The sequence below is a fragment of the Acomys minous genome, assembly GCF_964271855.1.
Source record: "Acomys minous genome assembly, chromosome: 9".
Classification (NCBI taxonomy): domain Eukaryota; kingdom Metazoa; phylum Chordata; class Mammalia; order Rodentia; family Muridae; genus Acomys; species Acomys minous.
In genome coordinates, this window is record NC_140490.1 from 21,451,327 (window position 1) to 21,467,409 (window position 16,083).

General features: G+C 40.5%; 1 protein-coding gene across 20 annotated transcripts in view; it reads right to left on the reverse strand.

The window, feature by feature from the left end:
- ERC2 (ELKS/RAB6-interacting/CAST family member 2) overlaps positions 1–16,083 on the reverse strand; it is an 869,527-nt gene that overhangs the window by 437,498 nt on the left and 415,946 nt on the right. For 15 of the 20 annotated variants that reach the window (XR_014781666.1, XR_014781667.1, XR_014781668.1 and 12 more), the window contains 3 exons: positions 9,648–9,788; positions 6,547–6,687; positions 2,817–2,852 (listed from right to left, as the gene is read on the reverse strand). Coding sequence is in view for 14 of the 20 variants with exons in the window: in XM_084794830.1 (XP_084650956.1) it covers positions 2,817–2,852; positions 6,547–6,687; positions 9,648–9,788 (318 nt within the window). In the remaining 6 variants the exon portion in view is untranslated. The remainder of the gene's footprint in view (positions 1–2,816; positions 2,853–6,546; positions 6,688–9,647; positions 9,789–16,083) is intronic. The other 5 variants (XM_084794840.1, XM_084794842.1, XM_084794841.1 and 2 more) reach the window with 1 other exon arrangement.

Genomic DNA, 16,083 nt, shown 5'->3' on the forward strand with positions numbered 1-16,083 from the left:
CCATATTAAAAATTAAATAAAATGGTCACAATACAGTCGCTCATGAGAGCACACTCCCCTTTAATCCCAGCACTTGAGGAGGCAAAGGCAGGCAGATATCTGTGAGTTCGCGGCCAGCCTGGTCAACAAAGTGAGTCCAGGACAGCCAATGCTACACAGAGAAACCCTGTCTCAAAACAAACAAACAAACAAACAAAAAACAAATAATAATAATAATAATAATAATAATAGTTACAATATGAGAAAAAGTTATTTATAGAACAGAAAACACCTCATATATACCAATGAGCAAACTAGTAAGTTAAAAGCCAGAACTTAAATGGCCAAAGGGACTAATTTCCAAAAGGAAAATTACTGAGCTAATAATATATCTTTAAATCCAAAATTCATTAGTAATTAAAGAGAAGAAAAAAAAAAGACCTATAGATTTTTCAAAGTCATTTAAAATGACAATCTCTGTGTGGGGCAGGGTATGGTCAAAAAGTCTTAAGGTCACATTGATCAGTAAAAGTTCTCTGAAATACAACATAGTAAGAACTATTGAAATATCCTTAAAAATCAAGACTGCTGGTCCAGAAAGTCATTCTGTGAAAGAATGAAAAAGAGAAGGAGACAGAGAGGCAGAGAAGGTGGAGCTGGGAGAGGAGGGGACAAGGAGAAGATGGAGGAAGGGATAGATGAGTGTGGTTGGAGAACCTGTAGACGTGATTGAAAGAAGGGCATGGGTGGTCACAGCCAGTGTAATGAGTAGACTGGAGAGCACAGATTATATAAGGGAATTCTGCAATTTTTATTGCAAAAAAAGTAAGCTATAAAAACTGAACAAACATTTTGGCACAACTTGGTGAAAAGGTATAGAGCATTACATAAGAAAAGAGAAGGAAGGAAGGAAGGAAGGAAGGAAGGAAGGAAGGACAGACAGACAGGAAAAGAGGAAAGAAGAATAAAGAATAAAGAGTAACATCCTCAACTTTACATTCTTCTTTACCTTTCCAATACCATGGCCATACATTACTTTTATAATGAGGAGAAACAGTCATTTTTAAAACTTAATAATCGTATCCTTAATAAAGGGTAGAAAACCCATCAAGCTGCATCCCATCAGCCAGAAAAAGAACTGGACCCTGAAATATCTGCAGACAAGGGAGTGGAGGAGCATGGTTAAAATAAGGAGCGCTGGCTATCTTCCCGGGATGCCAAACCATTGGGTTAGCTTAATTAACACCGGAGAAGAAAGTCAGCTTGAGACTTTGAATTAGTCACTGGAATGACTGTAAAGTGTGCTTTTGAATAGCTGAGGCCTGGCCCCCAGTGGAAGAGAAAGGGTGAGTTGAGGGTGCCATGTCATTAAGCCATTTCTTTGACTCTTATCTACTCTGACAAGGGCTTGGGAAATTCCAACTACTATCCTAAGAATTCTTTGCAGCCATAGAACACAAAAAGCACTACAAATTTTAAGATGTTTGTCAATCGTGTTCTAGAAATATTCACAAGAAGACATGTATTTTTATCAGGGTGATTTTCAACATTTTTTTTGTTTGTTTGTTTCTCTTAGCCTCTTGTCTTCAGCCTGTCTATTGCTACTTCCATTCAAATATTAAGGTAACGAAAACATGGGCAGTTGGTTGGCTGGCTGGCTGGCTGGCTGGCTGGTTGGTTGGTTGGTTGGGTTTTTTGCTACTCTGCTAAAATCCATCTGGGGCCTGCCTACTTTAGCAGGGCTTTATAAATTGTGTCTGTAAATGCATTTGTTGGGTAAAATGACAAGTCCAGGTACAATCTATTAAGTACAACCAAGCATCTTGCGTATCACCTTGTACAGAGGTGGAGCTCGTCTTACACAAACCTGTGTTGACTGAATTACTTCCTTTCTGAATGGCATTTCTTTCTTTCTTTCTTTCTTTTTTTTCCTGTGATAAGGATTTTTAAGTGGAAAATAATGTCAAGAGAAGTATTCTTAGTTACCTTCATTTACAATAACTCCCAGGAAGCCAGTCTGGTAACTAAACAGAAAAGGCTCTCTTTCTTTCCTTTTTAAAATTAAACTAAAGAAACAAATAAATGTTCCATAGGAACGCATGTGACATTAGGATAAAGGCCTAGCGTAAATGTCTGAACTATTTTATTACTTTTTGAACTAGTTACCAGCTTCTCAGACTTTACTAGGCTTAACATCAGAACTGCTACGATCTGTTACTAGGCGACTACGTTATGTCTGTCCTCAGGTCAATGGCGTGTTTTGAACTCTTACAAACCCTACATGATGGCTTAAGCATTTAACAATCTCCAAGCACACAGCTCAGATTTTAAAGCTAAACCCAGCTTAACATGGAGGCCATACACACAGCACACATGTGTGCTGCCAGCTGTTCTGCAAATGCTACCCCTGTGGCACAGGGAAGCCTGTGTTTGAAGGGTCTTACAACAGCTCCATGAGCTCGGGTCTTCAGCTGCTTTGCTTTGCGTTGCAGCCCGAAAACTGAAGTTAGAAAGAAGGTAACACCAAGGCTGGCCATATTTCCTTTGCCCCTTGGTTTTTAAATTTTGAAAGAAATGGCATTGGCTTTGTGTAGATCATTTCTTTCAACAGAGTGGGAACAGGTAGACACTGATCAGCGCTGTGGGAGCATCCCCAGCGTGGCACCCTATGGGAAGAGACTGATCAGTGCTGTGGGAGCATCCCCAGCATGGTATCCTATGGGAAGAGACTGATCAGCACTGTGGGAGCATCCCCAATGTGGTACCCTGCGACATGGGCTCGGGGGGATCCTCATGCTTTGATATGTTACAGCGGGAACTTTCCGGAAATGACTTACTGGGTTGTACATCTGATTGAACAACTGTTCGGCTTGCTACATTGCAAAGGTAGGGAGGCATTGCAGCACAGACAGGGAAAGAAGGAAAGATCCAGAAAAACAGCATTAGCTCAGCAAATCCAGTGCATTTGCACAGACGAGCTGGTCTTTAAAAAAGAAGAAGAAGAAATTTCAGTTTCTAAACATTCCACAGTGAAAGTGAAAGGCTCTGGGGAAATACAAATGTTGACTTTGGCTCCTAAAAAAGAATAGCTGGAATAAGAAATTTAAGGTTTGTGTTACTTTCCCTTTCTCAAGTTAAATAGCCCATGAAATAAGGAAAACTGTCCACTTTTGATGATACATGAAGTGCTGGCCTCCAGCAATGAATCACAAGAAGGTACTTTTGGCCAAGCCCACAATTTATTACCTGAACTTCAAAGACGGTAATAGTAAAAGATTAATTAAATCTTATCACTGAATTTATAGCTCTTCTTTGGTAGTAACATAAGCCTAAATTTTCTCTTTTGTGCCTAACTTAAGTAGAGATTAGGAAGCAGCAGGTTAGCAATAGCGAGGTGTCAATAAGCCTGGCACCATCATACTGATTTAAATGGGGGAAAGAAAGCCTTCAAGTCTGGAGAAATATAAAGGGAAACCATAGCACAGTGTTGTTGATTACCGTTTCAATTTTGAAAAAGTAATTTGGAAAGATATCCAATAATGTTCCAAGTACTTTAGAACCTATAATGGGCTCCTGCCAGTTCTGTGTACAGTCAAGTGTCCTAAATATTACTTGTAATTAGTGTGCTCAAGTTATATTTATTAAATAACCACACATTAATTTGAGGGTCAAGACTAAGATCTAGTAGGTGAAAGATTACCGTGACTATTATTTGGTATTAGACTGAGACACTCCCTTGGAGACAGGATACCTATTTCTTTAAGTTGTGTAGAACAAATTATGGTTTTCACATCCTGAAGTGCAGGATTGGTTGGAAAACTAAAGGGAGTAGAGGTCATGGCACTTTGGATTCTAGGTCTTCTCGACAAATTCCTAAAGATACAGGTCAGTTATCCCCTACAGCTTGAACCTCAAAAAAAAAAAAATTCGTTCACTAGACAGAGAGGTCTGTAATCAGCATTCCGGTTCTTCTCAATCCCTGGGCAGCTAACGTTAGCAGGTAGATTTCATCCTTATGCACACTTACAGTTAGTAATTATGCCTCACCTGCTTAGCATTGCTTTATGAGCACTAACAGAGTTTCCTTACACAGGAATATTTGACTGTCATTTCTGAGAGGCTGGGGTAGAATGCATGGAATCCCTTTCCTGTGTAGAAGTCTTTCTACCACAAATTATTTGAAGGCTTCATAAGTCTACATAGAACAGTGTCAAAATGACTATGTATCCAAACTTCTCCACACATTTTTATGTAAAAAAAACAAAAAACATCTCACTTCAGTCAGGCATTGTTTAGGATAACAAGTTAAAAATCCCCTTGTGGATTCCACTGTCACTAGCAGACAAAGTCTCTGTTCAACTAAATGCCATTAATTTATACTTTTATGGGCATTTTATGGGCAAAAACTACCTGGACCATGACAAATCTTAAGCAAAATGCCACCGGGAAAATCCACGGTGTATTTATGAGACAAAATAATTTTATTTTCAGCTTTCCTTTAGTAAATTTTTATTCACAAGTGGCACGTCTTTCTGCCTAGAGGCGCTGAAGGCACCCCTTTAAGCTTCCACGGCTGCTTATTTTTCCTGAAGTAAATGATGTGTTTATCTGCACATTCTCACGCTGTTGGCTCCTGCTTTAAAATATTTCACGTAGATCTCATTTCTTTCTGAAGTGAGGTTTTACTGGAACTACCAGTGGAAATTAGAGACTACCTAAAAAAAAAAATACTTTAAGCCTGAATTTAGTCAATGCTTGAGAGCCTAACCTGCAGGTTAGGCATGAGCATTTAAACCATCATTGCCTTTTTAAGTTCTCTTCACTATGTATTTAGGAGATGAGCTGCAAGGTTTCCTCCTACTCAGCACACTATGCATGAGGTGAGGTCCTGCAGAGACCATTTCTCTCTACTATAGTGTGATCTCTGATCTATATATAGTGTGTTTCATCATCATGAAGCTGTCTTAGTAAGTGAAGTATAGTATGCAATAGAGTAAAACACAAATATGTTAAGAAATACTTCATGTACCAAAGGCATGCACAGCCAGATTCCTGTTTTATTAAATATTACTTAAAGTAAGAGAGATGTTGAAAAGATCCCGAAACTGACTTTTCTTTCAAAATTTCTTGCCATGTTGTTAAAAGAGATTTACTAGGCACATTTCATTTTTCTTTTCCATCTGCTGTGTCCATATGTGTGTGCATGTGTGAATGTGTGTGTGTGTGTGTGTGTGTGTGTGTGTGTGTGTGTGTGGTATATGTGTATGTACATGCCAGCACGTGCCCCTGTACAGACATGTATCAACCAGCGGCAAACACCAGGTGTCTTCTGCAGTTGCTTCTCTCCCTTATAGTTTTATACTTTGACATGGTGTCTCTTATGAACTGGAGCTCACCAATTAAGTCAACTGGGAGTCCAAAGAGTCCAGAGGCCTAATCATGCCTCCTTCCCAGAAACAGGATTACAGCAATACACCGCATTGCCTGGTATTTCTTTGCATGCCCCCCGATCTACCCATAAGCCATCTTCTCAGCCACTCTATATGTCCCTTCTGAGTCTTAATAAGTGTAACTTTTCTCGTGGTGCTGTTCAAAAACCCTTGTGTTTTGAAATAATTACATTTCAGGTTGTAGTGCGTAAGTTCACAGAAAATAGAATATTTAAACGTTAAGCATTCAAAATAATTCTTGTGTAGATAAATGCATTGTTCATATCTCTGGTCATCCACGCCATCTGTGTTCATAACTATAGTTAATAAATCCCCATTCTAGTGTGCTAGAAATCACAGTCAAATATTATTTATATGCTTTGTTTGAATGTTTAGATTCTTATCTCTTCTAAGTTTACAAGCTGTCAAGAGGAACAAGAGACTTCAGTTGGTAACACTATGAGTTTTGTATGAACAGTGAGTGCAGACGAACCAACAACATGGGGGAGAGTCAAAGGAGCAATGCATGACTGGGAAATGCACCCCACGAAATGTGCAGGCTGGAGAAAACAAGTGAACACAACACGGAAAGACCCTGCTCCCTTTCCAGAGACCTTTGCACCTAACAAGCTTCCTTAGAAACTAGACCATAATCATCACTCTGCGGATGCCCTAGGGACTCCACTACTCCAGGGAACATCTAGGAACTAAGTGTTGCCAGGGACATTTTTGTCAACTTGTGTTACAAAAACTGACCTACTTCTGAAAGTTGTAACCGTTTATTAAGGCATACAGGGGTCTCTGGATTCTTCCCTTCAATGACAAAGTTCCCATTCTCCCTCTCGGATAGTTTAGATGTTCCCAGAGAGTAATGCCTAGTTCTTATTTTGTTTACTTTCTTCTACTGTTTTATCTTTTTCAAGGTTTCTTTCAACAGGAAACTTAAGAGAATTTTTTCAGATTTACAGACAGACTTGATGTGGACTCTTCAGGAATAGACTTGAGTGTTTAATTAGAACTCTTTTATTAACAGACAGCAAATGAGAAGGGATTTGTTTATTTTGAAACGATGTCTCTTCCTTAACTAGTTTGTAAATTCATTCTAAAATCAGCACGTCTATGCTCACACTTGACTTACCTTTTTTAACTGTGCTTCCAATTTGCTACATTCCTCCTTCTTTTGTTCGATAGCTATTTCTAGAGATTTTAGTTTGGAGTCCCTCTTCAGTCCTGCGGATGCTAATGAAGACGCATGCTCTTTGAGGTCGATTAAACTTGACTGAAAGAAGAAGAATGCTAGTAAGCAAAACATCACAATTTCTCCTGGCAGGGTCATCAGCATAAACCCAGGGACTCTACACCCAGCAATGCCGTACGCACTAAACGGAGAGGGTAAGGTAAGGTAGTGGTGTAGACCCTGGTAACCAGGACACTGAGGCTGGCCAGCTTACAAGACAGAACGGGATATCTCAATGCAGTAGAATCAAACGTGACTCAGCGGTGCAGTCAATACAAGCGGTTTTAACATCTCAGTCATGCTCATACTTAAAGTCCTAAGGCAATCTTTCAGCACCCCTTCTCTAGACAAAGACCTGAGCTCCACATTTTGTATTTGTTGTACTTGGCTGTGCTGACTCTAAGACAGGTACGAAACAAAATACTGACTTCGATGCTTCTTTCTCAAGGGTAAATCAAACACAAAAGAAGCGTCTATTAAACTTGATCGCATTTCCCTTTCTTTAACAGAAACACAACGGCTAATATTTCAAATATCTTCTGGTAAATCAAAGGCAAAGGTATATAAAATCATAGGATAAAGAGGACTACAAGTTCTAATCTCGGTTCAATAAATACGACTAATCTCCTAGTCAGATACAGGGCTGCCTGCCTATATTGCTCGGCTGTCAACCACAGCCAGAATTCTAGTAGGGCTTCTCTAAATAGCTTGAATTCTAAAACCCAGAGAAATCAATACTGGAACACATCTCTGAACACAGTGTTTCCTATCTACTGGGGAAACTTTCGTTACCAAATGTGCAATAGCCAACAACCCCTACTGCCTAAAATGTGTCAGCTTCACCCTTTCTATCAACATGGTAACAGCAGGGAAGATGGGAAGAACAGTGTTCTCCCAGTAAACCGAGATGCTGCTCACCCTTTACACAGACTGCGCCCCGAGCAGGGAATGCCCTTGATGACGGAGGTCACTGCCCAGCAGAAGGCTCCTACACACGTTTTGAGGAACTGCTAAATCACGTTCATTTTTTTTCAACACAGGAAGTCCACGTCCACTGTTACTCTTGTTCAAGGTCGCCCTCGCCATTAAAGGCTGATCAGTCTCAAACTCTGGTCTACAGCTCTGATCTCACTTCCACGGAAAAAGGAAGGACCTTATAATCCAGTCATTTTGTCACAGTGAAGACATATCATCACCCAGACTAAATTATAAGGTCCCTGAGAACTGCACTTCTACGTTGCTCTCTGTTAAATTGTAAATTGCCAGTTGTGACCGCCAGCTTTATTTTGGTTACGCTAAAGTTCCTAGTTATTAATCTAGGTGTTGTGAAGAGATTTTCAGACACAACTAACACCCATAATCAACTGATTTTAAGTTTTAAGAAGATTATCCTCTGTACTCTGGGTGGGCCTGATTCTACCCTTTGGGGGGGGGGCTTAGGAGCAAAACTCATGGTAGAAGAAACCACCTTCCCTCCTTCTCCCCCTGGATTACAGCAACAGTCTGTGTCTGAGTTCTCTGTCTGCTCTTCCTCCTAGTCACATTACACATGTTGGGCTTGCCCAGCCTTCTTTAACGTATTAAGCCACTTCCTTGCAACAAGCCCCTTTATTTAGTTAAATTTATTAACCTGCATCTGTTTTTCTGACTGAACCCCAAATGCCAATGCCACGTGCTGCCCGTGCGATGCTCACTCGCGGCTAGCCCTGCCTATGAGGCCGTCTCTGTCTAAAGTGTCTTCCTTGCCGTGTCATCAAGGTCTCCTTTTCACTTAGAGTGAACACTTTGATTTTAAGGTACAAACCCTCAAATGCAAATCCAAATGGCGAAGAATATTACAAATGAGAGCAAAGCTAGTGTGCTTCTGTCACATGCAAGTGACAGCTCCATCTGGTCAAAATTGGTGCAATGTGGCGAGGAGTCGATCCTTTATTGCGATGAAAAAGAAGCAATCTCCTTTTCTAAAAATCTAGTAAGCACCAATTTTTTTCAGGAGAAGAAACTTGTCTTCTGGCTCCCTCAGAACTCCTCTTGCATCAAAGCTGCAAGTCCCTATTTAGACTAGACTGTAATCTGTGAGGAGTTACCAATATACAAGGGAGGGGGTAAGCCTGGAGAGCTGATAGAAAAGCAGCCATGGATTAGGGCAATGCAGCATGCCCAAGTGGCTTGGGCCATCCTGCAGAGGCTGGACATTTCTGGAAGAGAGAAATCACTATGGCAGGAACAGCTGAAGATGATGACACTGGGTACGATGAGGTACACAACTGCTTCACCCACAGCTACACCAAAGAATCCTCCAGAATGCTGACATCTTGTAGGTATCGCCTAGAGCATGGAGGATGCACCACCAAACAACTGCTCCAGAATCCCCAAGCGGAAAGATGCTTAAAATATATTGTCTTACTGTAAAAACGCAGGTGGCACTTCTAGTCTATATTCATCTTTGCTACAGTATGAGATGGTGAAGTGGCTTTAAGTGATCTACTGTAAAATAAAAAATAAAATTCCAAAAGAGAAGTTGCACCTGTCCAAGAATTATGCATTCGATGTCATGTTGTCTAAGTAGGCGGTACTGGGTGATCTATTTGAGACTTGCAGGTGAATGCAAAGCATCCCCCAAAGCATCAGTAAGTAAAGTGGAGCTATTATTGTTCCTGTTATGCTAACTGATGAGCAAGCAAATGACAATAGGACCTAAACAAAAAATCCCTAAGTCATGCAAGGGTGGTTAGTAAGATAAAAGACAAGAAAAAAAAATGATTTTAGGGACCACACTGGAGTCAGCCTAATGGTAAGGGTTCCCAAAGGCATCTTTGATGAAGGGAGATACTGAAACTGTTTTCCTTGGAATTCGGGCAGCCTTCTGAGAGAAAGGTCTCCATATTCCACAAGTCTTCACACTAAACTGTGTGTTCCCTAAGACGGTCAATGAAATAAATGTCAACAAAAGCAGGGTTTTTGAGGATGTGGACGGGATCCGTTTGTTTTTCCAGACTCACCTCCTTCTCTGTCAGTTCAGCCTGCAAAGCATTGACCTTCTCTTTAAGGTCTTTGTTTTCTTTTCGGAAGGATTCTATCTCTTCCAGCCTTTCCCGGTCATCTCTCTCCCTCTGCTCTTTCAAGCGCTCTATTATTCTCTCCTGTAAGGCAGAAACAACACAAGGGTTGGTAATTCATCGGTGTGCATCTCTAAGCATGTTGCAAACGAAAATCAGAGACAATTCACCTAAAAATTCCTCCATGATGAGCAACATAGAAGCCTTAACATTGAATGTACCCACATTTGGAAAACACAATTAATAGAGAAGTTGCTTTTGACTTGTTAATACAATTAAGCATCACAGAGTGACAAAGAATTATGTGTGTTGTGTGTGTGTGAGAGAGAGGGAGGGGAGTTTGTGTACAAGCACATGTATGTAGACAGAAATTTGTACAAGTTGGTACATGTGCATAGAAGATCCTGAAAGCTGTTATGTTTTTCAGTCACTCCCTACTTATTTTTTTGAGACAGGGTTTCTCATGGAATCTGAAACTCACTGACTTGCTAGTCTGCTTGGCCAGAAAGCTACATTGATCCTCCTATTTCTGTCACCACAGTACTAAGCTTATGGTTGCAAGCTCCCATGGCCAGTGTTTTGTTTCTTTGGTTTTGGTTTGGGTTGGTCTCAGTGAGGGCACTGGCTATTGAAGTCAAGTTTGCACCATTGTATAGGATGTACTTTACTGACCGAGGCACCTCTATTCCTAGAAAGGAATATTATTATTATTATTATTATTATTATTATTATTATTATTATTATTATTATTACTGCTGCTGCTGCTACTGTTGTTGTTAGAAACTTTTACTGACACTTACATTGTCGTACAAATATATATTTCAGCCGATGGAAAAGTAAGGCCAGAGAAGAAAGGAATTATGGCACCCAAAGTTTCCCTTTTCTGATCACAGTAGGATAGATTGCTAATGTTCAGGCTGTGGACTGCACTTCATTCATGGTGCCTGGGAAATGCCTAGAGCACTTCTAGGGGGACGAGGTTTGGCCAGAAGCTCTTGACTGTGGGATCCCTGCACAGAGAGGAGAAGAAGCAGGGCAGGCTTCCGGTCCTAGCCCCGTTTCTTTGGCTTCTTCATTTGACATCAAAGGACTTCGGTTCCTGAAGATTCTTCTCGGACTACAAAAGGGACTATTGGGCGGAGAGAAGTGGCGCCTACTTCCCCAACCAGGGCTTGAATCTGAACTAACAAAGAGAACGTGAGGCAAAGAGAAGCCTGTCCCAAATGTGGGCTGTTTGCTTCATTTTATTTGTGGTGTGTCTTGAGATGTGTTTCTTTCAATGGCTTCTTTACAACCACTGGGGACTCCAGAACTCTGAATTTAACTTACTCTATTCCTGGGGCTGTCACACGCCCTTCTCCTAGGTCATTATCACAACGTCAAGGGCACAACTAGCGTAACTGGTGATGGGCCAGAGGTGAGGCCTCTTAGAGCTCAGAGAGACTATCTGACTCACCCAAGGTGACCCAGAGTATTGTTGATATAAACTGAACTTACAAGGAGAATGCGAGTCGAGGACAAACCTGTCTTGAATGTGACTTTTCCAGTGTGTCTGGAAATGGTTTGTTGCTGCTGCTGTTGTTGTTATTGTTGTTTATTGGTTTTCCCAGTGGCTTCCTGACAAACACTGGGTACTCCAGATTTCCTGTTCAGTTTGAGCAAAATGCAGCTATCTCTAGGGCTGGGAACTTATTCCATGCCGGGGGCTGTCACACGTGTTTAATGAAGAGGGAAACTACTCTGAATATTCACCTATGATTTAAGATTGCCTAAGAAGGCAACTGTGCTGTCAATTACAATAATGTATATATCTAATGATTTGAGGAGAAAACAATCGGCTATTGTTACACTGTATTTTTTAAAAGTCTTTTAAGCACAGTATATTATTAGAACAGTGGGTGGCACAGAGCAAATGGGTCTGTTAATTAATTATGCATATTAGTTTCTTCTTGCTCCCAGTTACAGTCCTATCTTACTCTGCAAGTGCTAAGTAACTACATGTTGCTGCAAGTCCACAAAGGAAGGAGTGGCCACAGCGAACTGTTAGCCTCTCATGACTTTTTTTTTTTTTTTGAGATGGTGAAACAAGATTTATTAATGCAAAGTTAAAATTGATCATTTGCATTTATAAATTAAATAAATCACTGAGAAAAAACACTTTTTGAAGATATTTCAAAATGCACTTACATCCACACTCTTACAGTTCTTGTGACATACACATGTGGAATTGAATATACAAAATAAGTATTTATTAATAATGTTTAAAACGCTTCTTATGACACTAAAACTTGAAAAGGACACAAGCAAATTTGCAGAGATCTAAGTGAACGTCTCATGAAAGACAGTATATAAGTAGCAAATGAACATAAAATCTAGGATGGACTACCCTGGGTATTAGGGAACTCCAAAGGGAAACTGCAGTGTGATAACAAACACTATAGCTTCATTAGGATGGGCAGAATAAAAGCTGATAATGCAACTGAGGACAGCTAAATCTGAAACTCTTATGATGGTAGGAGTGCAAAGTAGTACAACCACTTGGGAAAACACTTTGGCAAAGTCTCAAAACATTGCTGTAAGTCCCAGAAATCTTACTGATGAGTTTAACAAACATGTTAGCACAAAACACACTGCATACTACTGTTTACAGCAGCTTTATTCACAATAACAACAGGCAGGAAGCAATTCCACTGGTCTTAGTGGGTAGAAGGAGCAATACATCAGCCTGTGTCTCACCCGGCAATCAAAAGGAACTGTAGATACATGTAAGAACATAAATGACTCTTGAATATCCTGTGCTGAAAAAAAAGCAATGTAACCACAAGGTTTCATATTTTATGATTCTATTTAGATGAGATTATTGGTTGCTAGGAGTTGGAGAAAAGGTGGGCACCCACAGCAACATTTAATGGCACTGAAACTAATTTCTATTCTTGAAAACTCTGTTTTAAATCTAAATATTAGGAATATAATAACTGTAATATGATTGGACAAAAATAGAAAGTATAATAGACAAATGGGTTTTCTGGTTACTGCTTTGTCATTTTCAAGTATTAATTATCTTTTTGAATGAAAATATCTATATTAAAATGTACGGAAAAGGATTCACTTTCTTCACTACACAAACAGGAAGATTAAGACTAGTGGAAAGTTAAGGAGATACTCAGAAATTACTAATATAGCTGAAAATCTGTACTGTACTGCCATCTCGCCATCTGATCTGACCCTAGCTCTTGGAAAGTACCCTTCTATTTACTATTTCCATGAGATTTGTTGTCATTCTTGTTGTGGTTGAATACATATATCAAATCATCCCATTCTTTACTTTAAATATATACTAAATTTATTTTTCAAATATAATTTTAAAAGATGCTAAGCATTTTATGTGAAAACTACTCTTATATGAAAGAAGGATTGTTTTCATAAATCACATAAATAATAAATAACAGTCCCAAGATAATGGCTTGAAATTATAACTTTGATAGTTTCTGCTTGCTTTACTAACCAAATACCAACTAGAATTCATTCTATACTGGCTTAACATACTTAGTATATTTCAGAAAATTCGTTATTGGCTAGTGTTTCTTTACTTTTTAAAAAAAAATTTTATAACACATTTTTATTGAAAAATAAAATAATTCCTATTACATCTCATTTTCTATCCCATCCCATGCATCCTCCCATTCCTCCCTCCCTCTCACTTTCACCCCAATCCCCCTTCCCTATGACTGTGGCTGAGGGGGACCTCCTCCCCCTGAATATGGTGCTAGGGTATCAAGTCTCTTCTTGGTAGTCCGCTATCCTTCCTCCGAGTGCCATTAGGCCTCCCCAACAAAGGGACATGGCCAAATACGTCTCATGACTTTTAACAACTTCAGACTCCCAGGCCTTCGCATCTGTGCGTGTACTACGGTTACCATTCTGCCACCTGGACCTCTGCCCTCCCTCCCCTACATCACATAGATGCTGCTGTGACATTTCTCAAGCTCCAATTGGACCACATCACCTGACTGGAAACCTTCCGGAAGCCCTGTGGTCAGGTCACGTCACATTTATTGCCTTTCAAAACCCTTTACTCAGCTTTGATTTAAAGCCATCTTCCCAGCACCGTCTTCCAAAGAGCAGCATGAGCTGCCTGGCATGCCACGGGGTACTTTAAAATGACGAGCTCAAATTAGGGATCCTCTTGGCTTCAAAGCAAGAGTCATAAAATTAAGAATCATGTTAACATTTAGAAGGTGTCAGAGTTATTTGGAAAGTAGGTCAATTTGCTTTAAGCACTGGGCATTACTCTCTGGGCATTGAGAGAGAAGGAAGGAGGGAGGGGGTGAAGGAGGGAGGGGGAAGAGAGAAAAAGAGGGAGGGGGAGACAGAAAGAGGAGCAAAGCAAGCATTGTAATGCTCTAAAGGTTATTGATGATTCAGTGCTATAAAATACTCCTCCATTGATCACGAAACTAATTTAACTGTCACATGTAGAGGACCAGATGTCAAAAACATGTGTTAAAAGGCCCTAAAATGGCAGGATCCACTTGATTAACAGCGAGCTTGCAGAAATGCCGACACCACATTCTTCTTTGAGCCCTATTTGCATTGGCACACCCCACAGGCTATCATCCGGCCTGGCACAGCTCTGTTTGCTGTGTGTGCTCTATCACAAGGTAAGAACTACATTTCAGTGGCCTGGGTGGGGGGCGGGGGGCTCTGCTGTGCAGCTTTCCCAACTGCTCATCTGTGAGGTGGCTACAGCAAGGCTTGACCAGACTGGCTTTATAAACACAGCAATTTGAGCACTTGAACTTCCTTGTGACATACTCAGTCTTAGTTTTCACTGAAGCCTGAACTACAACCAAGGCCAGCCTCGTGGGTGCCAGGCAAATACTCTGCCACCATATTTGGTCACTGCCTAAGTAGCAGAATTGTGACTCAGTGAGCTGTGTCATGGGGCATGCCTTCTACAGTGGACTGAGTTCCTGAAAATTAAAAGAAAAAACACTCCCCTGGTGCTATAATAAAAGGGAAACAGTAAGCAGAGTTTGACATATTCTACACACCAGCCAAAGACAGCAAACTGTTACTTATTAATGGCTGGGGACATCCTTCAGCGTAACAGTGCATGCCTAGAATGTGTAAGACTCTGAATCAGATTAATGATACTCTAAAAGAAAAATAACTACTTATAAACCCACAAAAATTTACTAATCATTTTTTCTAATTTACTAGGGTTTTTCCCCACATACACACACACCATGCCTTAGTCTAGAGTAGTGGTTTTCAACCTGTGGGTCGCAACCCCTTTAGCAGCCCTCTAGCTGCAAAACCAAATGACATTACAACTCATGACAGGAACAACATTGCAGTCATCAAGTAGCAACAAAAGCAACTTTATGATTGCGGGTATTAAAGGGTCACTATTCTAGAGGATATGTTCAATTAGCTGTGAGTAAAGATGTAGTGTGTGAGGGAAAGCTATCTAAGCTTACATTATGATGTCCTATAAGTACAAAGATCAGAAAGTTTAAGTCCTGGCGACACTTAGGCTTAGCTTCAGTGTGACTGAGTTGAGCTACACCTCAAAGATTAATAAAGCACACATTGGGTGTGTCTGCAAACCTACTTCCAGAGGAGAGCAGGGTGTAATAAATACATCACTCCATTGCTGGGATCATAATATGATTGCATTATTATGAAAGGGGGGAAAGTAGAAGGTAGAATCTAGACGGAGAAAGTAGGGGTGTGTCTCTTTAAGGATGGATCTTTTCTATATTTCATTTCTCTGCTTCCTTGCCACCAAAATGTAAGATGCTGTCCCCCTCCATGCCTTCCTCCCCATGATGGGCTGACAACTATGAAATTGTGAGCAAAAGAGATCATTCTTCCCTCCAGCTTGTTCTAGCAGGTCACAGCCCTGGGAAAGAGATGGATACGATGTTATCCCATCACGTATGGGCTAGGTAGCCTTGGATGGTAGTCCAGGAGAAGCAATGCTGTATCGGTCATAAGGCGACATAGACATGATGGAAATGACTTCCAGGAGCCCTGGGTGACCAGTGAGCCTGTGTCACAATTGATTCATTCTTCCCATCCAGTCCAGATATATCGTTTTACCTTACTGAGCCTATGTCCTGTTGTTAAGATGGAGGGGTGGTACCAATTAGTGTTATTTGACATCACCTAGAATCACCTAGGAGATGAGCCGTGGGGCATGCCTATGGGAATTATCTTGATTGTTATCAATTGATATGGGAAGACCCATCTCGGTTATTGGGTAAGAACATCCCTTTAGCAGAAAGTCCTGGACCATTTAAAGGGGAGAGAGAGTCAACTAAGGAGTGGCGTGTATGCATTCTCTCTCCTTTTTTCTTACTGTGATTAATAG